General features: G+C 40.8%; 2 protein-coding genes across 6 annotated transcripts in view; both read left to right on the forward strand.

The window, feature by feature from the left end:
• The first annotated feature begins 209 nt into the window (after positions 1 to 209).
• On the forward strand, positions 210 to 9,677 carry LOC130108469 (putative GATA zinc finger domain-containing protein 25). Of its 5 annotated transcripts, XR_008809883.1 has the most exons (3): positions 210 to 245; positions 338 to 412; positions 9,341 to 9,677. XR_008809883.1 is itself a non-coding variant. In XM_056275401.1 (2 exons), the coding sequence occupies exon 2, from the start codon at positions 9,413 to 9,415 to the stop codon at positions 9,638 to 9,640; it is 228 nt and encodes a 75-aa protein (XP_056131376.1). In that variant the 5' UTR covers positions 6,556 to 6,667; positions 9,341 to 9,412; the 3' UTR covers positions 9,641 to 9,677. The 5 variants fall into 5 exon arrangements, 4 of the variants coding, with proteins under 4 accessions (XP_056131376.1, XP_056131379.1, XP_056131377.1 ...); XM_056275401.1 differs by lacking the exons at positions 210 to 245; positions 338 to 412 and adding an exon at positions 6,556 to 6,667; XM_056275404.1 differs by lacking the exons at positions 210 to 245; positions 338 to 412 and adding an exon at positions 6,564 to 6,606.
• A 273-nt stretch (positions 9,678 to 9,950) lies between these two features.
• Positions 9,951 to 25,933, forward strand: part of LOC130108337 (EEF1A lysine methyltransferase 3-like) — a 126,910-nt gene continuing 110,927 nt past the window's right edge. Inside the window, exon 1 of the mRNA XM_056275241.1 lies at positions 9,951 to 10,158. Within this exon, the coding sequence (XP_056131216.1) occupies positions 9,997 to 10,158 (162 nt within the window). The 5' untranslated portion in view covers positions 9,951 to 9,996. The remainder of the gene's footprint in view (positions 10,159 to 25,933) is intronic.

A 25,933-nucleotide genomic window follows, 5' to 3' on the forward strand; every position in this document is an offset into this window, starting at 1 on the left:
TAATATATGTAATTGTTACACTGTCAAGCCATGTAAAATGTCATTTGATGTATTTAAATTGTGAGGCAGATTGTGAGTGTATTTTTATAGTTTTGGTTGTCATTGCATGTTTTGACCAGTAAGTGGCAGTGGCGGACTTTTATTGTAACTCCGTGCAAGTTATCCAAGTGCATCTTGGGTATTCTTTCTTTTTTTCTTGTGTAGAGCGCCTGAAGATTGCGGTGTGACGAGGCTCTGACTCCGTAGTAAGTAAGGGTAAATATCTTGTGAAATATACCTGTAACATTATTCCAAACAATATTGTATGTCGGTAATTTGACAAGATGGTTTGATTTAGACGCTACTGGAGTTGATGTTCGGTGATTTTGGGCGCGAGCCGTCGACCGCTGTTCGCCATTGCAGGCATGACAAGGTAATGTTGGCGTGAATAAAGCCACACCATGCCATTGTATTTGGGATGTAAAGGTTTTATATGCATTTTAATTCTGTTTAAAGGTAACTGACAGAGTGAGAAGTTGCGCGATCTTCAGGAAGTTCCACATGTCTTTGTTAAACCCTGTTTAACGTACATAGTCCACTGCCGTATTTTGCACCGTATTTTGTATTTATTATTTCCCTTTTTAAAATCTTTTCTGTTAAACTTGCCACATCTGTGAACATTTATGAGCTGTTTGCTCGAAAGACACAGGAATGTATGCACTCAGTAAAACGATCTGCATTCGAAGGTTCAAACAATAAAATTAAAGCTACAAGAACCCCGGAAGTAATTGTGTCCTGTGTGGTATCTAATTCCACGGGCTACATATATATAGTTTAGATAGTGTATATACCATATAGTGTATGCATTAACGGGATAAGAAAGGTCTGGAAATTTGACAAGGTGTTGGCAGCCTGTGTATATTTGTAAAATGTAAATTCATTCCAGATGAATGTAACTATTAAAGATACTGCTCTATTCATGTTTGTAGTATTATTCTCTTCTTTAGTGGTGACAGCACCACTGATACAGACACACAGGAGGGAGCACTTACAGAAAGATGTTACTGTCATCAAGCTGTAGTTGTGTGCACTGCCGACGGTATCTAGAATGCTTCGGTTATGTTTCAGTGTTCAGAGCAGGGGGCGTCTCAGCTTGTTGTTTTATTGTCTCACCTTGTGATTTGAAGTTTGTCAAATGATATCAATCGCATTTTGTAGTCTATGCACACACGTGCACCCATGTCAACCCTGAAACCACAGAATTCCCCCCCCCCCATAACAGTCCAAATTTAACCCCTCCCCTATAGTATATAGATAGATATTTCACAGTAAATGGGAAAGGGGAGTGTTATACTTAAGAACACAAAAGCAATCTTCAGATTCAGACAACTTTATGTATCCCAGAAGGGCAATTCAGTTTTACAATGTACCCAGAGTCCCAGACCATACACAAACTCACAGACAAGTGGCAATCAGCAGTATGTCAGGGACAATAGACAAATCAGTACATGGGCAAGAGACGCACACTGGCGCCCTCGTGTGGACATGCATGCAGACTCACGAGGACCAGGTGAAGGGTAAAAGTCACACAAGAATAGAATAAATAAATGAAGCATCCTAAGACGCATTGCACGTTACATTCCAATACAACATTCGGTGAACGTAGACTCACACGCCATGTGAAAAACAGACAAGGTTTGTATTTTTAAATCACTTCAGGACACAGCGCTGTCGCTCGACACAACCTCTCCGTGGCATTCTTTATTTAGACTGACACAGCATCAAAGGCAGACCCGATCAAACAACCCAGAGCCCACAGGCATCACCAATCGATCCCAGCGCAATAGAACAGCACCAAATCAAATGCAGCACTGTCGATGTGTGCAGACATAACATCCCCCCCCCCCCCCGGCAGGATTTCAAACATGAAAGGTTGACACAAAGTCCTCTAGGTGGCCAGGGCGTAAACGTGTGCGAACAGGTCACGGGGCGGCCTGAGGCTGGGCAGGCCGAGGTGGGGAGGGAGAAGGCAGGGGAAGCTGAGGCCCAGGAATGTCTGGGGCCCGTGTAGGAGCTGCATGAAGCCCCGGAGTGTCTCGCCATGCTGAGGGAATGGCTATGGTTGTGTCACCAGCTGTGTGTGGCGGAGCTGACACCTTCCGTAGACGACTGGAGTGCCACCGAGGGCCATCGCTGAGGAGGTAAGTGGCTGGAACCAGCTGACGGGTGACTTGGAGAGGAGAGGACCAGTATGAAGCCATTTTATTGTCCCTGTGGGGCCTGCGGACCCTGACCCAGTCTGACACATTGATGTCTGGCACTCTGGTTCGTTTTGACTGGTCAAACCGTTGCTTCATCCGCGTCTGCTGACGAGTGACTGAGGCTCTGACCCCAGAGGGAGGTGCCTGAGGTGTGGAGGGGCGGAGCCTGTCAAGGGGCATGCACAGTTCCCGGCCTAGCATGAGAGAGGCTGGGGAGATGCCTGTGGTCGAGTGCTGTGTGGCCCGATAGTGCAGCAGAGTGTGACGGATGGCCTGCGTGAAAGAGCACCCTTGGGCCATGTGTGCTCTGAGGCCATTCTTCAGTGACTGGTGAAAACGTTCAACGCCGCCATTGGCCTGGGGGTGGTAGTACGCAGTGCGTATATGACGGATGCCCTTGCTTTCGAGATAAGCAGTGAACTCAGCAGAGACCAGCTGAGGGCCGTTGTCAGTGGTGATGGTCTTTGGGAGTCCCCAGCGAGAGAAAAGAGAGTCCAGGAAGTCGATGAGGATCTGTGAGGTCACAGTGCCGGAAGTGGTGAGTTCAGGCCATTTTGAGTGTAGATCGTAGGCGACCACCATGAAGCGTTGGTGGTGGGGAACTCCATGGATCTCACCACAAATGTCCAACTGCAGGTGTTCCCAGGGCTGATAGGGCCAGGCGAGAGGTTGCAGGGGTGGGGGAGCCTGGTGGCCAGTCTTGCCACTCAAAAGGCAGGCAGAACAGTCCTTCACCAGAGCCTCAATATCTCTGTCTATCCCCGGCCACCACACCAGGTCTCGGCAGCGCTGTTTCAGTTTCACAATGCCCAGGTGGCCTTCATGCACCGTATTCAAAACACGTGCACGGAGAGCAGCTGGGACCACTGTGCAAAACCCATGTGCCACGCAGGTGTCGTTCCAGCAGGAGAGCTCCTGTCTGACTCGGGCGAACGCAGCCAGCTCCTCTGGGACCTTGTGAGGCCAGCCGTTCTGGATGTAGGTGCGGAGCTGGGAGAGGACAGGGTCCTGTTCGGAGGCTGCCCTCAGCTCCTGCAGAGAGACAGTGGCCTGGAGGGGTGTGTGTAGCATTTGGACAATGTCCTTTTCCACACAGTCAGTGTCCGTCTGTGGAGCTGGGGTGGAGACAGAGCGAGAGAGCAGGTCGGCGACAACATTGTCTCTGCCTGGGGTGAACTGCAGGCTGAAGTTGTACTGGCGGAGGCGGTCAGACCAGCGGTGCAGCCTCAGGGGTTTGTGGCCTGTCCCAGATGTGGACAGCAGCGCTGTCAGGGCCTGGTGATCTGTCCTGAGGGTGAAGGAGCGGCCATAGAGGTAGAGGTGCCACCTTTCACAAGCCCAGATACAGGCTAACGCCTCACGCTCACCCACGGAGTACCGCTGCTCGGTCAGGTTGAGGGCACGGGAGGCGAAGGCAATGGGCTTCTCCACACCGTTCTGGGTTTGAGACAGCACGGCCCCTATCGCTGTGGCTGATGCGTCACAGGTCACAAAGGTGGAGCTGGAGATGTCGAAGTGAGCCAACACTGGTGGTGAAGTCAGTTGAGTCTTAAGATCACGCACAGCGTCACTGCATGCCTTTGACCACACCCATGGCTCGTCCTTACGCAGCAGCTGGCGCAGGGGGGCTGTGGTCGCAGAGTACTGGGGAAGAAACCTCAGGTAGTAACTTGTCATACCCAGGAAGGAGGCGACCTGGGCGGCCGAGCTGGGCTCAGGGATGGCCTGAATGGCGTCCACGTTGGATTGTAGTGGAGTTACACCGCTCGCTGACAGCCGGAACCCAACGAAGTCGATGGCTGGTACAGAGAGGACACATTTCTCAGCACTGAGAGTTAGCTTGTGCTTGGACAGGGCTGCGAAGACCATGTTGAGGCGCTTGTCGTGGATTTCACTGGTGGGCCCGTGTACCACTATATCATCCAGATAAATGGCCACGCCCAGTATGCCAGCCAGCACGGAGACCATGATTTTCTGGAAGCAGCTAGGGGCGGAGCTGAGACCGAAAGGCATCCTTGTGTAGCGAAACACTCCTGCATGTGTCACAAAGGCTGTGAGGTTTCGGCTGCTGGGGTGGAGGGGCACCTGTAGGTACCCCTGTCTGAGGTCGAGCTTGGAGAACACCTCAGAGCCATAGAACTGAGCAGTGAGTTCTTCTGAGGTGGGCAGTGGATACTTATCAGGGACCACTGCCTTATTTACTGCACGTAGATCGACGCAGACACGCAGGCCCCCCGACTTCTTCTTAGCCACCACGAGGTTTGAGACCCAAGGTGACGCATCCACCGGTTCAATGATGCCAGCTTCCAGCAGTTGTTGCAGCTCGGCGGAGACCCCATCACGGAGAGCCAACGGGATGCGGCGCAGTGGTTGGATGACAGATTTCACAGCAGGGTTGAGGAGAGGTTGATGGGCGAAGGCGGAGAGGCAGCCCAACCCCATAAACAGCGATGGCCACTTCTGCTGCCAAGGTGTGGCAACAGTCAGGATTGCTGTCCCCCTTGTGTCTAAGAGGGAGAACCCCAGAGCGGAGAACAGGTCCAGGCCCATCAGGTTGGCCCCACGGCGTGCCACATGAAAAACTGCATTGGGCACCAGCTTGGTTCCATAGCGGACAGTCACTTGGAGAGAGCCAACCAGATCGATTTTGGAGTCACCATACCCACAGAGGACAGCTGAGGGTGCGGACAGTGGCAGTGAACCGAAAAATTGACTGTAGGTATCAACATTCAGGAGAGACACAGTTGCACCGGTGTCCAACAGCAGGGGGATGCACACATCATTAATGTTGACTGTGCATGATTTGAATGACACTGGCCCAGAGCTCACCTTGTGAATGACGGCGGTTGAAGACTGGGGGGTGTGGCCCTCTGACCCAGCCGGGGAAGATCGACAGACGTTGGCAAAGTGATTGTGCTTACCGCAGCTACAGCATGTCTGGCCACGGGCAGGGCAGTTCTGAGCCCTTGAAACATGAGACCGAGACCCACAGTTACCACAGGACTGTTGAGGGCGGGGCCGAGAACGCCGTCGTTGCAGTTGCAAGACGTCCCTAGTGGAGTCCGCTTCCGCCTCGCTCTGGCTGGGTTGCGTCCCGAGGGGCAGCCGTGAGTAGAGGGAAGAGTCGTTGGCAGCTTGACTGGAGGTGGCCACTTGCTGTGTATTTAGCATAGCAGCACACTCAGCTGCTCCCTCAACCTGTAGTGCGATGGTAATTGCTCTGGACAGCAGCAGATTGTCTTTTTCCAGCAGGAGAGTCTCACGCACCTTTGCGTTGTTGGTGTGTTCGATTAGCTGGTTGCGAACCATCTCGTCCTGAAGCGCGCCAAACTTGCATGAGCTAGCTAGCCCTCGCAAATTAGCTACGTACTGCCGCACAGACTCACCAGGCAGTTGGTGTCGCTGACGGAATATAAATCGCCGAAGGAGGGCACTCTGTGGAGCAGCGAAATGGGTGCTCATAAGTCCCACAGCTTCGTCAAAGCTTGTGACGTTCCCCAGAGTCCCGAGCACACGATGACCCTCTGCTCCCAAGCAGTGTAGCAACAAAGCCGTCTTCCTAGCCTGGCTCACGTCGTCGAGCCCTGAGGCGATGATGTAATTTTCAAAACTATGTAGCCAGCGAGTCCATGGTACCGGAGGCTCGCCAGGTAATGCCAGGAAGGGGGCAGGTGGTGGGAGAGACATATCAGCCATCCTCGTCGCCAATATTGTATTTTTAAATCACTTCAGGACACAGCGCTGTCGCTCGACACAACCTCTCCCTGGCATTCTTTATTTAGACTGACACAGCATCAAAGGCAGACCCGATCAAACAACCCAGAGCCCGCAGGCATCACCAATCGATCCTAGCACAATAGAACAGCACCAAATCAAATGCAGCACTGTCGATGTGTGCAGACATAACAGTATAAACAGACTATTGCGGTTTAAAGCATTCATTTAAAATGACGACTCTCGGCATCTAACAGCCCGATAGCAGAAGCAATGAAGGACTTAGAATAGCGATTTGATTTGCTAGGAGGCCAATCAACTGATCAAACAATCTGCAGGGTTTATAGCACAGGTTAAATTGTATAATTTTCAGTTTTTCTTTCTTTTCTCTTTTTTCCTTTAGCATTTGTTGATGAGCTGACATGTTCTGAGCTGAGCTCTGCACAGCACTGGAGATTGCTGGGACACTGAACAGTTATCAAGGCGTGACATGTCTGGAACTGAACAAGTCAAAGCTCTCCAAGAAGATAAGCAAACATTAAATAAAAACATCATTTCAGGAAAGATTGTCAAAAAACAAGAAATGGAAATTCAAAGAGTTGGTGAACATCCGTCCCTCTGATGGCTGGCATGGGGATGTCTGAAAAAAGAAGTAACCACATTTAACAAAACAATGAGTGACAATATTGAGACACAAACTGTGACAAAGACAGGTTAATATAAATGTCATCATTATTATTATTTATAACGTTAAATTAAAGGTAGATCTACATTGTTAGGCTTGTCAATTACATAGAAAGAGTGAGTGTGCACATGTGACCATGCAGTACTGTTAGACAGGGATGTCCGGGATTAGGTAGGCACTATTACATAGCACAAGCGATGTGAAAAGTGAAACGGACAGTTGGCCAGCAAACATTTAAGTATATCCTACCGTCTGGTACGTGTAGGGGTCAAGAGGAATCACGCTGGTCGTGTTACCTCGTAATTAATCAATAACGTCAAAGACAAACCAATGAAGAGAAGATAGCCAGCTGGCAAATCGAGAAGTGGGTTTCTCCTTAAAACAACCAAGGCATCTTTTCATGTCCTTAACACAACCGTGGCATCTACCGCGCTCAGTGCACACAAACATTTATGCGTTTAGGGTGGGCAACCATTACCTTGTAATAAGGCGTATTGCACAAAATTAACATAACTGTAGCCTGACTGCACATTGACTTTGTGCAGTATTACGTTTTGTCTTGATGCATGCTCAATAATCCAGGAAAGGAAATACCATAAAGTTGAATCACTTCATGTGGACACAACATTTCGTGAGAGAAACGTTTCATCATCTCAATATAACGACCGCTGAAACGTTTCTCCTAATAGACGTTGTGTCCAGATGAACTGATTCGACTTTCTGGTGTATCATGTGACGCTTTATTTAATGATAATAATAATCTTTATTTCGGACACACAGCCGGTCCATAGCATAAAAGCAACAATAACAAAAAAAACCCAAAAAACATTTAGGCCTACGACACCCTACACTCCACGAGCACGCGCGCGCGCACACACATACACTCAATGTTGTGTGTGTGTCAATGTTAACTTACCTCCGTTGCATGGAAATTAGCAATACATCCCACGTAATGTTAGCACATAACGATTAACCATATAATTTACACAGCACCACTGCCTCCTAAACGCTGCCTGCAGTGGCTACAAGGCTTGGCTACATGGCTACCAGGCTAGGCTACATGGCTACTACAGCAAAGTGGGTTAGGTGAAATACTTCCTCTCATTAATGCCACCAGGCTAGGCTACATGGTTACATGGCTAGGGTAAATGGCTACCAGGCTAGGCTACATGGCGGCTACAGCAAACGGGGTTATGAACTACTTCCTCTCATTCATGCTACCAGGCTAGGCTTACATGGCCACATGGCTACATGACTACTACAACAAACTGGGTTAGGTGAACTACTTCCTCTCATTTAATGCTACCAGACAAGGCTACATGGTTAGACTACATGTCTACCAGGCTAGGCTACATGGCTTCATGGCTGCTACCGCAAACCGGGTTAGGTGAACTACTTCCTCTCATTAATGCTACCAGGCTAGGCTACATGGTTACATGGCTACCACGCTAGGCTACATGGCTGCTACAGCAAACTGGGTTATAAACTACTTCCTCTCATTAATGCTACCAGGCTAGGCTTACATGGCTTACATGGCTACATGTCTGCTACAACAAACTGGGTTATGAACTACTTCCTCTCATTAATGCTACCAGGCTAGGCTTACATAGCTACACGACTGCTAAAGCAAACTGGGTTATGAACTACTTCCTCTCATTAATGCTACCATGCTAGGCTTACATGGCTACATGACTGCTACAACAAACTGGGTTAGGTGAACTACTTCCTCTCATTAATGCTACCAGGCTAAGCTTACATGGCTACATGACTGCTGCCGCAAACCGGGGTAGGTGAACTACTTCTTCTCATTAATGCTACCAGGCTAGGCTACATGGTTACATGGCTACCAGGCTAGGCTACATGGCTGCTACAGCAAACTGGGTTATAAACTACTTCCTCTCATTAATGCTACCAGGCTAGGCTCACATGGCTTACATGGCTACATGACTGCTACAACAAATTGGGTTAGGTGAACTACTTCCTCTCATTAATGCTACCAGGCTAGGCTCACATAGCTTACATGGCTACCAGGCTAGGCTACATGGCTGCTACAGAAACCTGGGTTATGAACTACTTCCTCTCATTAATGCTACCAGGCTAGGCTCACATGGCTTACATGGCTACATGACTGCTACAACAAATTGGGTTAGGTGAATTACTTCCTCTCATTAACGCGCGGTGCTACGAGCAGGCGAACTGGGGCTCGTTTGAGCCAGAGCCCTAGAAAGAGAGAGTTGCGTCAACTCCGTAGAAGTCAATGGGCCAATTATTTAACAGCAATGGCGGATCATGGGAGCCACCGATAGTTCCAAACAGTGCGGCCCGGGGCAATAGGATTTCTATGGCGAAGGACTGTTTCTCGCATTAATCAAAGGTTAATTTACAGGTAAGAAGCTACAGTTGACATTTTAATGATGACCATTTTACAAGCACGTTTGAATCAAATTAACGATGTAATTTAAAGCGAGACAGCTCGTCAATTCCTACACATGCGCATAGAATATGTGTCACGTTGGAATATATCTATATCTATATATAAATGTAAAATCTGACAATATTGGTTAGTAGTTACCAGAAATCGCGGCTAAGCAGTTAATTTAAATGACCCGCCAAGCTTCGTTTGGAACTATTCGGCGGCTACATGAACCACGTGACCTTCTCGCCTTCTGACCCCCTCATTGACGCAACTCTCTCTTTCTAGGGCTCTGGTTTGAGCGAACCCGTGACCGAGCGGTGGGAGGCGGCATGAAGGAAACGTTAGTGCGCTTGCGCTATGGGCTGCACCATGCAGCAGCAGCAGCAGCAGCAGCAGCAGCAGCAGCAGCAGCAGCAGCAGCAGCAGCAGCAGCAGCAGCAGCAGCAGCAGCAGCAGCAGCAGCAGCAGCAGCTTCATGCGCCACTGAACAACTTTCATAGGAAAAGACGGGGCCCCTTCACTGATCATTCTAGCAAAGCAAATCAATATCTTACCATCAACTTGATTTTATTACTTGCAAAATAACATATTCATAAATCAATCACATATTCATAAATCTAAGTTTTCCAATCATAAACCATCTTTTTTAATTTTTGAAAATGAAATCAAACAATCAAACATTTTATATTCTAAAAATAGGAAAGCTGTTAAAACCATAAATGTGTGTACCCTTTACAAAATTTTTGTGAGTTGGTTTGTGATTTCTGTTTATGTTCTGACCCCCTGACACTGTTTTTTTTTTGTATTTACTATTAAAAAAAGGAGTAGACGGGGCCCCGCCTCCGACGCTGTACACGTCATCCATGTTTGTAACCCACTAAACAGAAGGGCTGCCGTAAGGAACGTGTTGTCAGTTAAACTCTTGCTGCACGATTACTGGGATGACTTTTGCTGGACACGAGGAGGATCTATTTCCTGCTGACGACGGTCTGTTTGCCGACACGTTTTCCGAAGACAGCGTGTATAAATTCTTCGGCCAAGAAGTAAAGATCAGCCAGAAGTTCGGCGCAAACCTCGGCGTGGCTGCGCCGGTGTGGGACGCTGTAAGACTAGTGGCCATAAGTTAAAGTACAGGTGAACGATATCCAAATTATCACATCGCATCACGGCCTTTTTTCTAAACAACATTTTGTAAACCTGATTAAATAATGTCAGCCTGTTCCGAAAGCATGGTGGTCTGCCACTGTACAGCTTTTCGTTTAAACTGAAGTAGACATTTTACAACAATATATGGCAAATAACACACCAGTAATAGGCTCTTTAGAAAACGGAGCACACAATGTAAACATAATTATAACCTTATAAGACACAAAAAAATAGAAGAAAATAGGGGTCTCTTCTAATAATTCTAAGGTATCAATAATGTTCATTAGTTTTTTTGATGTTTTCTTTTTCATATTCTTTAGTCATTTGCAGTACTATCTTAGTTCTCATCAAGAAACAACAATAAGGGTTGTGTCAGTATAATTGTAGGTAAATTATTTATCCATGTTTACCTAAAATAAAGCATTCAACAGAAATTTAATTTTCTTAAAACCCCATTGTAATTCCAAATGTAGTATTGTTTCACATAAAATGGGAAAAAGAAAAGATTTTGGAATCAGTCGAGGCCGCCGCTGGTGCTGTGCCTTCACAGGGTACCGACAGCAACTGTAAAATCCACTGTGGCGACCCCTAAGCTACAGGGAACAAGCCGAAAGAAGAATACATGTCAAACCAGAAAGTAGTGCTATGAAGACAGAATAATACATGTCAAACCAGAAAGTAGTGCTATGAAGACAGAAGAATACATGTCAAACCAGAAAGTAGTGCTATGAAGACAGAAGAATACATGACAGACCAGAAAGTAGTGCTATGAAGGCAGAAGAATACATGACAGACCAGAAAGTAGTGCTATGAAGACAGAAGAATACATGACAGACTAGAAAGTAGTGCTATAAAGTCGGAAGAATACATGTCAAACCAGAAAGTAGCGCTATGAAGACAGAAGAATACATGACAGATCAGAAAGTAGTGCTTAAAAGACAGAAGAATGCATGTCAAACCAGAAAGTAGTGCTATAGACAGAAGAATACATGTCAAACCAGAAAGTAATGCTATGAAGACAGAAGAATACATGACAGACCAGAAAGTAGTGCTTAAAAGACAGTAGAATACATGTCAAACCAGAAAGTAGTGCTATGAAGACAGAAGAATACATGTCAGACCAGAAAGTAGTGCTATGAAGACACACGAATCCATGAACGATCAGAAAGTAGTGCTTAAAAGACAGAATAATACATGTCAAACCAGAAAGTAGAGCTATAGACAGAAGAATACATGTCAACCAGAAAGTAGTGCTATGAAGACAGAAGAATACATGTCAAACCAGAAAGTAGTGCTATGAAGACAGAAGAATACATATCAAACCAGAAAGTAGCGCTAGGAAGACAGAAGAATACATGTCAAACCAGAAAGTAGTGCTATAGACAGAAGAATACATGTCAAACCAGAAAGTAGTGCTATGAAGACAGAATAATACATTGCAAACCAGAAAGTAGTGCTATGAAGACAGAAGAATACATGCCAAACCAGTCAGTAGTGCTATGAATACGGAAGAATACATGTAGAACCAGAAAGTACTGCTAAAAAGACACAAGAATACATTTCAAACCAGAAAGTAGTGCTATAAAGACAGACGAATACATATCAAACCAGAAAGTAGCGCTAGGAAGACAGAAGAATACATGACAGACCAGAAAGTAGTGCTTAAAAGACAAGAATACATGTCAAACCAGAAAGTAGTGCTATAGACAGAAGAATACATGTCAAACCAGAATGTAGTGCTATGAAGACAGAAGAATACATGACAGACCAGAAAGTAGTACATAAAAGACACAAGAATACATGTCAAACCAGAAAGTAGCGCTATGAAGACAGAGGAATACATGACAGACCAGAAAGTACTGTTGTAAAGACAGTTGAATACATGTCAAACCAGAAAGTAGTGCTATGAAGACAGAAGAATACATGTCAAACCAGAAAGTAGTGCTATAAAGACAGAAGAATACATGACAGACCAGAAAGTAGTGCTTAAAAGACAGAAGAATCACAAACCAGAAAGTACTGCTGTAAAGACAGTAGAATACATGTCAAACCAGAAAGTAGTGCTATAAAGACAGAAGAATACATTTCAAACCAGAAAGTAGTGCTATAAAGACAGAAGAATACATGACAGACCAGAAAGTAGTGCTTAAAAGACAGAAGAATACATGTCAAACCAGAAAGTAGTGCTATGAAGACAGAATAATACATGTCAAATCAGAAAGTAGCGCTAGGAAGACAGAAAAATACATGACAGACCAGAAAGTAGTGCTATGAAGACAGAAGAATACATGTCAAACCAGAAAGTAGTGCTATAGACAGAAGAATACATGTCAGACCAGAATGTAGTGCTATGAAGACAGAAGAATACATGACAGACCAGAAAGTAGTACATAAAAGACAGAAGAATACATGTCAAACCAGAAAGTAGCGCTATGAAGACAGAGGAATACATGTCAAACCAGAAAGTAGTGCTATGAAGACAGAAGAATACATGTCAAACCAGAAAGTACTGCGGTAAAGAAAGAATAATACATGTCAAACCAGAAAGTAGCGCTATGAAGACAGAAGAATACATGCCAAACCAGAAAGTAGTGCTATGAATACAGAAGAGTACATGTAAAACCAGAAAGTAGTGCTATAAAAACAGAAGAATACATGTCAAACCAGACAGTAGTGCTATAAAGACAGACGAATACATATCAAACCAGAAAGTAGTGCTATGAATACAGAAGAATACATGTCAAACCAGAAAGTAGTGCTATGAAGACAGAAGAATACATGCCAAACCAGAAAGTAGTGCTATGAAGACAGAAGACTGTATGTCAAACCAGAAAGTAGTGCTATAAAGACAGAAGAATACATGTCAAACCAGAAAGTACTGTTGGAAAGACAGAAGAATTCATGTCAAACCAGAAAGTACTGCGGTAAAGACAGAATAATACATGTCAAGCCAGAAAGTAGTGCTATGAAGACAGAAGAATACATGACGGACCAGAAAGTATTGCTATAAAGACAGAAGAATACATGTCAAACCAAAAAGTAGTGCTGTAAGGACAATACATGTCAAACCAGAAAGTATTGCTATAAAGACAGAATAATACATGTCAAACCAGAAAGTACTGCTGTAAAGACAGAAGAATACATGTCAAACCAGAAAGTACTGCTGTAAAGACAGAAGAATACATGTCAAACCAGAAAGTACTGCTGTAATGACTGAATAATACATGTCAAACTAGAAAGTAGTGCTATGAAGACAGAAGAATACATGACAGATCAGAATGTCAAACCAGAAAGTACTGTTGTGAAGACAGTAGAATACATGTCAAACCAGAAAGTAGTGCTATAAAGACAGTAGAATACATGTCAAAGCAGAAAGTAGTGCTATAAAGACAGAAGAATACATGACAGACCAGAAAGTAGTGCTATGAAGACAGAAGAATACATGACAGACCAGAAAGTATTGCTGTAAAGACAGAAGAATACATGTCAAACCACAAAGTAGTGCTGTAAAGACAATACATGTCAAACCAGAAAGTATTGCTATAAAGACAGAATAATACATGTCAAACCAGAAAGTACTGCTGTAAAGACAGAAGAATACATGTCAAACCAGAAAGTACTGCTGTAAAGACAGAAGAATACATGTCAAACCAGAAAGTACTGCTGTAATGACTGAATAATACATGTCAAACTAGAAAATAGTGCTATGAAGACAGAAGAATACATGACAGATCAGAAAGTACTGTTATAAAGACACAAGAATACATGTCAAACCAGAAAGTACTGTTGTAAAGACAGTAGAATACATGACAAACCAGAAAGTAGTGCTATAAAGACAGAAGAATACATGTCAAAACAGAAAGTAGTGCTATAAAGACAGAAGAATACATGACAGACCAGAAAGTAGTGCTATGAAGACAGAAGAATACATGACAGACCAGAAAGTAGTGCTATAAAGACAGACGAATACATGTCAAACCAGAAAGTACTGTTGTAAAGACAGTAGAATACGTGTCAAACCAGAAAGTACTGCTATAAAGACACAAAAATACATGTCAAACCAGAAAGTACTGTTGTAAAGACAGTAGAATACATGTCAAACCAGAAAGTAGTGCTATGAAGACAGAAGAATACATCACAGACCAGAAAGTAGTGCTATGAAGACAGAAAAATACATGACAGACCAGAAAGTAGTGCTATGAAGACAGAAGAATACATGTCAAACCAGAAAGTAGTGCTATAGACAGAAGAATACATGTCAGACCAGAATGTAGTGCTATGAAGACAGAAGAATACATGACAGACCAGAAAGTAGTACATAAAAGACAGAAGAATACATGTCAAACCAGAAAGTAGCGCTATGAAGACAGAGGAATACATGTCAAACCAGAAAGTAGTGCTATGAAGACAGAAGAATACATGTCAAACCAGAAAGTACTGCGGTAAAGAAAGAATAATACATGTCAAACCAGAAAGTAGCGCTATGAAGACAGAAGAATACATGCCAAACCAGAAAGTAGTGCTATGAATACAGAAGAGTACATGTAAAACCAGAAAGTAGTGCTATAAAAACAGAAGAATACATGTCAAACCAGACAGTAGTGCTATAAAGACAGACGAATACATATCAAACCAGAAAGTAGTGCTATGAATACAGAAGAATACATGTCAAACCAGAAAGTAGTGCTATGAAGACAGAAGAATACATGCCAAACCAGAAAGTAGTGCTATGAAGACAGAAGACTGTATGTCAAACCAGAAAGTAGTGCTATAAAGACAGAAGAATACATGTCAAACCAGAAAGTACTGTTGGAAAGACAGAAGAATTCATGTCAAACCAGAAAGTACTGCGGTAAAGACAGAATAATACATGTCAAGCCAGAAAGTAGTGCTATGAAGACAGAAGAATACATGACGGACCAGAAAGTATTGCTATAAAGACAGAAGAATACATGTCAAACCAAAAAGTAGTGCTGTAAGGACAATACATGTCAAACCAGAAAGTATTGCTATAAAGACAGAATAATACATGTCAAACCAGAAAGTACTGCTGTAAAGACAGAAGAATACATGTCAAACCAGAAAGTACTGCTGTAAAGACAGAAGAATACATGTCAAACCAGAAAGTACTGCTGTAATGACTGAATAATACATGTCAAACTAGAAAGTAGTGCTATGAAGACAGAAGAATACATGACAGATCAGAATGTCAAACCAGAAAGTACTGTTGTGAAGACAGTAGAATACATGTCAAACCAGAAAGTAGTGCTATAAAGACAGTAGAATACATGTCAAAGCAGAAAGTAGTGCTATAAAGACAGAAGAATACATGACAGACCAGAAAGTAGTGCTATGAAGACAGAAGAATACATGACAGACCAGAAAGTATTGCTGTAAAGACAGAAGAATACATGTCAAACCACAAAGTAGTGCTGTAAAGACAATACATGTCAAACCAGAAAGTATTGCTATAAAGACAGAATAATACATGTCAAACCAGAAAGTACTGCTGTAAAGACAGAAGAATACATGTCAAACCAGAAAGTACTGCTGTAAAGACAGAAGAATACATGTCAAACCAGAAAGTACTGCTGTAATGACTGAATAATACATGTCAAACTAGAAAATAGTGCTATGAAGACAGAAGAATACATGACAGATCAGAAAGTACTGTTATAAAGACACAAGAATACATGTCAAACCAGAAAGTACTGTTGTAAAGACAGTAGAATACATGACAAACCAGAAAGTAGTGCTATAAAGACAGAAGAATACATGTCAAAACAGAAAGTAGTGCTATAAAGACAGAAGAATACATGACAGACCAGAAAGTAGTGCTATGAAGACAGAAGAATACATGACAGACCAGAAAGTAGTGCTATAAAGACAGACGAATACATGTCAAACCAGAAAGTACTGTTGTAAAGACAGTAGAATACGTGTCAAACCAGAAAGTACTGCTATAAAGACACAAAAATACATGTCAAACCAGAAAGTACTGTTGTAAAGACAGTAGAATACATGTCAAACCAGAAAGTAGTGCTATGAAGACAGAAGAATACATCACAGACCAGAAAGTAGTGCTATGAAGACAGAAAAATACATGACAGACCAGAAAGTAGTGCTATGAAGACAGAAGAATACATGTCAAACCAGAAAGTAGTGCTATAGACAGAAGAATACATGTCAGACCAGAATGTAGTGCTATGAAGACAGAAGAATACATGACAGACCAGAAAGTAGTACATAAAAGACAGAAGAATACATGTCAAACCAGAAAGTAGCGCTATGAAGACAGAGGAATACATGTCAAACCAGAAAGTAGTGCTATGAAGACAGAAGAATACATGTCAAACCAGAAAGTACTGCGGTAAAGAAAGAATAATACATGTCAAACCAGAAAGTAGCGCTATGAAGACAGAAGAATACATGCCAAACCAGAAAGTAGTGCTATGAATACAGAAGAGTACATGTAAAACCAGAAAGTAGTGCTATAAAAACAGAAGAATACATGTCAAACCAGACAGTAGTGCTATAAAGACAGACGAATACATATCAAACCAGAAAGTAGTGCTATGAATACAGAAGAATACATGTCAAACCAGAAAGTAGTGCTATGAAGACAGAAGAATACATGCCAAACCAGAAAGTAGTGCTATGAAGACAGAAGACTGTATGTCAAACCAGAAAGTAGTGCTATAAAGACAGAAGAATACATGTCAAACCAGAAAGTACTGTTGGAAAGACAGAAGAATTCATGTCAAACCAGAAAGTACTGCGGTAAAGACAGAATAATACATGTCAAGCCAGAAAGTAGTGCTATGAAGACAGAAGAATACATGACGGACCAGAAAGTATTGCTATAAAGACAGAAGAATACATGTCAAACCAAAAAGTAGTGCTGTAAGGACAATACATGTCAAACCAGAAAGTATTGCTATAAAGACAGAATAATACATGTCAAACCAGAAAGTACTGCTGTAAAGACAGAAGAATACATGTCAAACCAGAAAGTACTGCTGTAAAGACAGAAGAATACATGTCAAACCAGAAAGTACTGCTGTAATGACTGAATAATACATGTCAAACTAGAAAGTAGTGCTATGAAGACAGAAGAATACATGACAGATCAGAATGTCAAACCAGAAAGTACTGTTGTGAAGACAGTAGAATACATGTCAAACCAGAAAGTAGTGCTATAAAGACAGTAGAATACATGTCAAAGCAGAAAGTAGTGCTATAAAGACAGAAGAATACATGACAGACCAGAAAGTAGTGCTATGAAGACAGAAGAATACATGACAGACCAGAAAGTATTGCTGTAAAGACAGAAGAATACATGTCAAACCACAAAGTAGTGCTGTAAAGACAATACATGTCAAACCAGAAAGTATTGCTATAAAGACAGAATAATACATGTCAAACCAGAAAGTACTGCTGTAAAGACAGAAGAATACATGTCAAACCAGAAAGTACTGCTGTAAAGACAGAAGAATACATGTCAAACCAGAAAGTACTGCTGTAATGACTGAATAATACATGTCAAACTAGAAAATAGTGCTATGAAGACAGAAGAATACATGACAGATCAGAAAGTACTGTTATAAAGACACAAGAATACATGTCAAACCAGAAAGTACTGTTGTAAAGACAGTAGAATACATGACAAACCAGAAAGTAGTGCTATAAAGACAGAAGAATACATGTCAAAACAGAAAGTAGTGCTATAAAGACAGAAGAATACATGACAGACCAGAAAGTAGTGCTATGAAGACAGAAGAATACATGACAGACCAGAAAGTAGTGCTATAAAGACAGACGAATACATGTCAAACCAGAAAGTAGCGCTAGGAAGACAGAAGAATACATGACAGACCAGAAAGTAGTGCTTAAAAGACAGAAGAATACATGTCAAACCAGAAAGTAGTGCTATAGACAGAAGAATACATGTCAAACCAGAAAGTAGTGCTATGAAGACAGAAGAATACATGACAGACCAGAAAGTAGTGCTTAAAAGACAGAAGAATACATGTCAAACCAGAAAGTAGTGCTATAGACAGAAGAATACATGTCAAACCAGAAAGTAGCGCTATGAAGACAGAGGAATACATGACAGACCAGAAAGTAGTGTTGTAAAGACAGTTGAATACATGTCAAACCAGAAAGTAGTGCTATGAAGACAGAAGAATACATGTCAAACAAGAAAGTAGTGCTATGAAGACAGAAGAATCCATGAAAGACCAGAAAGTAGTGCTATGAAGACAGAAGAATACATGACAAACCAGAAAGTACTGTTGTAAAGACAGTAGAATACGTGTCAAACCAGAAAGTATTGCTATAAAGACACAAGAATACATGTCAAACCAGAAAGTACTGTTGTAAAGACAGTAGAATACATGTCAAACCAGAAAGTAGTGATGTAATGACTGAATAATACATGTCAACCTAGAAAGTAGTGCTATGAAGACAGAAGAATACATGACAAACCAGAAAGTACTGCTATAAAGACAGAAGAATACATGTCAAACCAGAAAGTACTGTTGTAAAGACAGTAGAATACATGTCAAACCAGAAAGTAGTGCTATAAAGACAGAAGAATACATGTCAAACCAGAAAGTAGTGCTATAAAGACAGAAGAATACATGTCAAACCAGAAAGTAGTGCTATGAAGACAGAAGAATACATGACAGACCAGAAAGTAGTGCTTAAAAGACAGAAGAATACATGTCAAACCAGAAAGTAGCGCTATGAAGACAGAAGAATACATGAAAGACCAGAAAGTAGTGCTATGAAGACGGAAGAATACATGACAAACCAGAAAGTACTGTTGTAAAGACAGTAGAATACGTGTCAAACCAGAAAGTATTGCTATAAAGACACAAGAATACATGTCAAACCAGAAAGTACTGTTGTAAAGACAGTAGAATACATGTCAAACCAGAAAGCAGTGATGTAATGACTGAATAATACATGTCAACCTAGAAAGTAGTGCTATGAAGACAGAAGAATACATGACAAACCAGAAAGTACTGCTATAAAGACAGAAGAATACATGTCAAACCAGAAAGTACTGTTGTAAAGACAGTAGAATACATGTCAAACCAGAAAGTAGTGCTATAAAGACAGAAGAATACATGTCAAACCAGAAAGTAGTGCTATAAAGACAGAAGAATACATGTCAAACCAGAAAGTAGTGCTATGAAGACAGAAGAATACATGACAGACCAGAAAGTAGTGCTTAAAAGACAGAAGAATACATGTCAAACCAGAAAGTAGCGCTATGAAGACAGAAGAATACATGAAAGACCAGAAAGTAGTGCTATGAAGACAGAAGAATACATGACAAACCAGAAAGTACTGTTGTAAAGACAGTAGAATACGTGTCAAACCAGAAAGTACTGCTATAAAGACACAAAAATACATTTCAAACCAGAAAGTACCGTTGTAAAGACAGTACCATACATGTTAAACCAGAAAGTAGTGCTATAAAGACAGAAGAATACATCACAGACCAGAAAGTAGTGCTATGAAGACAGAAGAATACATCACAGACCAGAAAGTAGTGCTATAAAGACAGAAGAATACATGTCAAACCAGAAAGTAGCGCTAGGAAGACAGAAGAATACATGACAGACCAGAAAGTAGTGCTTAAAAGACAGAAGAATACATGTCAAACCAGAAAGTAGTGCTATAGACAGAAGAATACATGTCAAACTAGAAAGTAGTGCTATGAAGACAGAAGAATACATGACAGACCAGAAAGTAGTACATAAAAGACAGAAGAATACATGTCAAACCAGAAAGTAGCGCTATGAAGACAGACGAATACATGACAGACCAGAAAGTACTGTTGTAAAGACAGTTGAATACATGTCAAACCAGAAAGTAGTGCTATGAAGACAGAAGAATACATGTCAAACCAGAAAGTAGTGCTATAAAGACAGAAGAATACATGACAGACCAGAAAGTAGTGCTTAAAAGACAGAAGAATCACAAACCAGAAAGTACTGCTGTAAAGACAGTAGAATACATGTCAAACCAGAAAGTAGTGCTATAAAGACAGAAGAATACATGTCAAACCAGAAAGTAGTGCTATAAAGACAGAAGAATACATGACAGACCAGAAAGTAGTGCTTAAAAGACAGAAGAATACATGTCAAACCAGAAAGTAGTGCTATAGACAGAAGAATACATGTCAAACCAGAAAGTAGTGCTATGAAGACAGAATAATACATTGCAAACCAGAAAGTAGTGCTATGAAGACAGAAGAATACATGCCAAATCAGAAAGTAGTGCTATGAATACAGAAGAATACATGTAAAACCAGAAAGTAGTGCTATAAAGACAGAAGAATACATGACAGACCAGACAGTAGTGCTATAAAGACAGACGAATACATATCAAACCAGAAAGTAGTGCTATGAATACAGAAGAATACATATCAAACCAGAAAGTAGTGCTATGAAGACAGAAGAATCCATGAAAGACCAGAAAGTAGTGCTATGAAGACAGAAGAATACATGACAAACCAGAAAGTACTGTTATAAAGACAGTAGAATACGTGTCAAACCAGAAAGTACTGCTATAAAGACACAAGAATACATGTCAAACCAGAAAGTACTGTTGTAAAGACAGTAGAATACATGTCAAACCAGAAAGTAGTGCTGTAATGACTGAATAATACATGTCAAACTAGAAAGTAGTGCTATGAAGACAGAAGAATACATGACAGATCAGAAAGTACTGCTATAAAGACACAAGAATACATGTCAAACCAGAAAGTACTGTTGTAAAGACAGTAGAATACATGTCAAACCAGAAAGTAGTGCTATAAAGACAGAAGAATACATGTCAAACCAGAAAGTAGTGCTATAAAGACAGAACAATACATGACAGACCAGAAAGTAGTGCTATGAAGACAGAAGAATACATGACAGACCAGAAAGTAGTGCTATAAAGACAGAAGAACACATGTCAAACCAGAAAGTAGTGCTATAGACAGAAGAATACATGTCAAACCAGAATGTAGTGCTATGAAGACAGAAGAATACATGTCAAACCAGAAAGTAGTGCTATAAAGACAGAAGAATACATCACAGACCAGAAAGTAGTGCTATGAAGACAGAAGAATACATGACAGATCAGAAAGTAGTGCTATAAAGACAGAAGAATACATGACAGATCAGAAAGTACTGCTATAAAGACACAATAATGCATGTCAAACCAGAAAGTACTGTTGTGAAGACAGTAGAATACATGTCAAACCAGAAAGTAGTGCTATAAAGACAGTAGAATACATGTCAAAGCAGAAAGTAGTGCTATAAAGACAGAAGAATACATGACAGACCAGAAAGTAGTGCTATGAAGACAGAAGAATACATGTCAAACCAGAAAGTAGTGCTATAAAGACAGAAGAATACATGACAGACCAGAAAGTAGTGCTTAAAAGACAGAAGAATCACAAACCAGAAAGTACTGCTGTAAAGACAGTAGAATACATGTCAAACCAGAAAGTAGTGCTATAAAGACAGAAGAATACATGTCAAACCAGAAAGTAGTGCTATAAAGACAGAAGAATACATGACAGACCAGAAAGTAGTGCTTAAAAGACAGAAGAATACATGTCAAACCAGAAAGTAGTGCTATAGACAGAAGAATACATGTCAAACCAGAAAGTAGTGCTATGAAGACAGAATAATACATTGCAAACCAGAAAGTAGTGCTATGAAGACAGAAGAATACATGCCAAATCAGAAAGTAGTGCTATGAATACAGAAGAATACATGTCAAACCAGAAAGTACTGTTGTAAAGACAGTAGAATACATGTCAAACCAGAAAGTAGTGCTGTAATGACTGAATAATACATGTCAAACTAGAAAGTAGTGCTATGAAGACAGAAGAATACATGACAGATCAGAAAGTATTGCTATAAAGACACAAGAATACATGTCAAACCAGAAAGTACTGTTGTAAAGACAGTAGAATACATGTCAAACCAGAAAGTAGTGCTATAAAGACAGAAGAATACATGTCAAACCAGAAAGTAGTGCTATAAAGACAGAACAATACATGACAGACCAGAAAGTAGTGCTATGAAGACAGAAGAATACATGACAGACCAGAAAGTAGTGCTTAAAAGACAGAAGAATACATGTCAAACCAGAAAGTAGTGCTATAGACAGAAGAATACATGTCAAACTAGAAAGTAGTGCTATGAAGACAGAAGAATACATGACAGACCAGAAAGTAGTACATAAAAGACAGAAGAATACATGTCAAACCAGAAAGTAGCGCTATGAAGACAGACGAATACATGACAGACCAGAAAGTACTGTTGTAAAGACAGTTGAATACATGTCAAACCAGAAAGTAGTGCTATGAAGACAGAAGAATACATGTCAAACCAGAAAGTAGTGCTATAAAGACAGAAGAATACATGACAGACCAGAAAGTAGTGCTTAAAAGACAGAAGAATACATGTCAAACCAGAAAGTAGTGCTATAAAGACAGAAGAATACATGTCAAACCAGAAAGTAGTGCTATAAAGACAGAAGAATACATGACAGACCAGAAAGTAGTGCTTAAAAGACAGAATAATACATTGCAAACCAGAAAGTAGTGCTATGAAGACAGAAGAATACATGCCAAATCAGAAAGTAGTGCTATGAATACAGAAGAATACATGTAAAACCAGAAAGTAGTGCTATAAAGACAGAAGAATACATGACAGACCAGACAGTAGTGCTATAAAGACAGACGAATACATATCAAACCAGAAAGTAGTGCTATGAATACAGAAGAATACATATCAAACCAGAAAGTAGTGCTATGAAGACAGAAGAATCCATGAAAGACCAGAAAGTAGTGCTATGAAGACAGAAGAATACATGACAAACCAGAAAGTACTGTTATAAAGACAGTAGAATACGTGTCAAACCAGAAAGTACTGCTATAAAGACACAAGAATACATGTCAAACCAGAAAGTACTGTTGTAAAGACAGTAGAATACATGTCAAACCAGAAAGTAGCGCTGTAATGACTGAATAATACATGTCAAACTAGAAAGTAGTGCTATGAAGACAGAAGAATACATGACAGATCAGAAAGTACTGCTATAAAGACACAAGAATACATGTCAAACCAGAAAGTACTGTTGTAAAGACAGTAGAATACATGTCAAACCAGAAAGTAGTGCTATAAAGACAGAAGAATACATGTCAAACCAGAAAGTAGTGCTATAAAGACAGAACAATACATGACAGACCAGAAAGTAGTGCTATGAAGACAGAAGAATACATGACAGACCAGAAAGTAGTGCTATAAAGACAGAAGAACACATGTCAAACCAGAAAGTAGTGCTATAGACAGAAGAATACATGTCAAACCAGAATGTAGTGCTATGAAGACAGAAGAATACATGTCAAACCAGAAAGTAGTGCTATAAAGACAGAAGAATACATCACAGACCAGAAAGTAGTGCTATGAAGACAGAAGAATACATGACAGATCAGAAAGTAGTGCTATAAAGACAGAAGAATACATGACAGATCAGAAAGTACTGCTATAAAGACACAATAATGCATGTCAAACCAGAAAGTACTGTTGTGAAGACAGTAGAATACATGTCAAACCAGAAAGTAGTGCTATAAAGACAGTAGAATACATGTCAAAGCAGAAAGTAGTGCTATAAAGACAGAAGAATACATGACAGACCAGAAAGTAGTGCTATAAAGACAGAAGAATACATGACAGACCAGAAAGTAGTGCTTAAAAGACAGAAGAATCACAAACCAGAAAGTACTGCTGTAAAGACAGTAGAATACATGTCAAACCAGAAAGTAGTGCTATAAAGACAGAAGAATACATGTCAAACCAGAAAGTAGTGCTATAAAGACAGAAGAATACATGACAGACCAGAAAGTAGTGCTTAAAAGACAGAAGAATACATGTCAAACCAGAAAGTAGTGCTATAGACAGAAGAATACATGTCAAACCAGAAAGTAGTGCTATGAAGACAGAATAATACATTGCAAACCAGAAAGTAGTGCTATGAAGACAGAAGAATACATGCCAAATCAGAAAGTAGTGCTATGAATACAGAAGAATACATGTAAAACCAGAAAGTAGTGCTATAAAGACAGAAGAATACATGACAGACCAGACAGTAGTGCTATAAAGACAGACGAATACATATCAAACCAGAAAGTAGTGCTATGAATACAGAAGAATACATATCAAACCAGAAAGTAGTGCTATGAAGACAGAAGAATCCATGAAAGACCAGAAAGTAGTGCTATGAAGACAGAAGAATACATGACAAACCAGAAAGTACTGTTATAAAGACAGTAGAATACGTGTCAAACCAGAAAGTACTGCTATAAAGACACAAGAATACATGTCAAACCAGAAAGTACTGTTGTAAAGACAGTAGAATACATGTCAAACCAGAAAGTAGTGCTGTAATGACTGAATAATACATGTCAAACTAGAAAGTAGTGCTATGAAGACAGAAGAATACATGACAGATCAGAAAGTATTGCTATAAAGACACAAGAATACATGTCAAACCAGAAAGTACTGTTGTAAAGACAGTAGAATACATGTCAAACCAGAAAGTAGTGCTATAAAGACAGAAGAATACATGTCAAACCAGAAAGTAGTGCTATAAAGACAGAACAATACATGACAGACCAGAAAGTAGTGCTATGAAGACAGAAGAATACATGACAGACCAGAAAGTAGTGCTTAAAAGACAGAAGAATACATGTCAAACCAGAAAGTAGTGCTATAGACAGAAGAATACATGTCAAACTAGAAAGTAGTGCTATGAAGACAGAAGAATACATGACAGACCAGAAAGTAGTACATAAAAGACAGAAGAATACATGTCAAACCAGAAAGTAGCGCTATGAAGACAGACGAATACATGACAGACCAGAAAGTACTGTTGTAAAGACAGTTGAATACATGTCAAACCAGAAAGTAGTGCTATGAAGACAGAAGAATACATGTCAAACCAGAAAGTAGTGCTATAAAGACAGAAGAATACATGACAGACCAGAAAGTAGTGCTTAAAAGACAGAAGAATACATGTCAAACCAGAAAGTAGTGCTATAAAGACAGAAGAATACATGTCAAACCAGAAAGTAGTGCTATAAAGACAGAAGAATACATGACAGACCAGAAAGTAGTGCTTAAAAGACAGAAGAATACATGTCAAACCAGAAAGTAGTGCTATAGACAGAAGAATACATGTCAAACCAGAAAGTAGTGCTATGAAGACAGAATAATACATTGCAAACCAGAAAGTAGTGCTATGAAGACAGAAGAATACATGCCAAATCAGAAAGTAGTGCTATGAATACAGAAGAATACATGTAAAACCAGAAAGTAGTGCTATAAAGACAGAAGAATACATGACAGACCAGACAGTAGTGCTATAAAGACAGACGAATACATATCAAACCAGAAAGTAGTGCTATGAATACAGAAGAATACATATCAAACCAGAAAGTAGTGCTATGAAGACAGAAGAATCCATGAAAGACCAGAAAGTAGTGCTATGAAGACAGAAGAATACATGACAAACCAGAAAGTACTGTTATAAAGACAGTAGAATACGTGTCAAACCAGAAAGTACTGCTATAAAGACACAAGAATACATGTCAAACCAGAAAGTACTGTTGTAAAGACAGTAGAATACATGTCAAACCAGAAAGTAGTGCTGTAA

This window comes from Lampris incognitus, chromosome 2, assembly GCF_029633865.1.
Source record: "Lampris incognitus isolate fLamInc1 chromosome 2, fLamInc1.hap2, whole genome shotgun sequence".
Taxonomy (NCBI): domain Eukaryota; kingdom Metazoa; phylum Chordata; class Actinopteri; order Lampriformes; family Lampridae; genus Lampris; species Lampris incognitus.

Bases quoted from the DNA above. Each gene is read 5' to 3' on its own strand.
- LOC130108469 (XM_056275401.1), top strand. From the start codon at position 9,413: ATGGGCTGCACCATGCAGCAGCAGCAGCAGCAGCAGCAGCAGCAGCAG.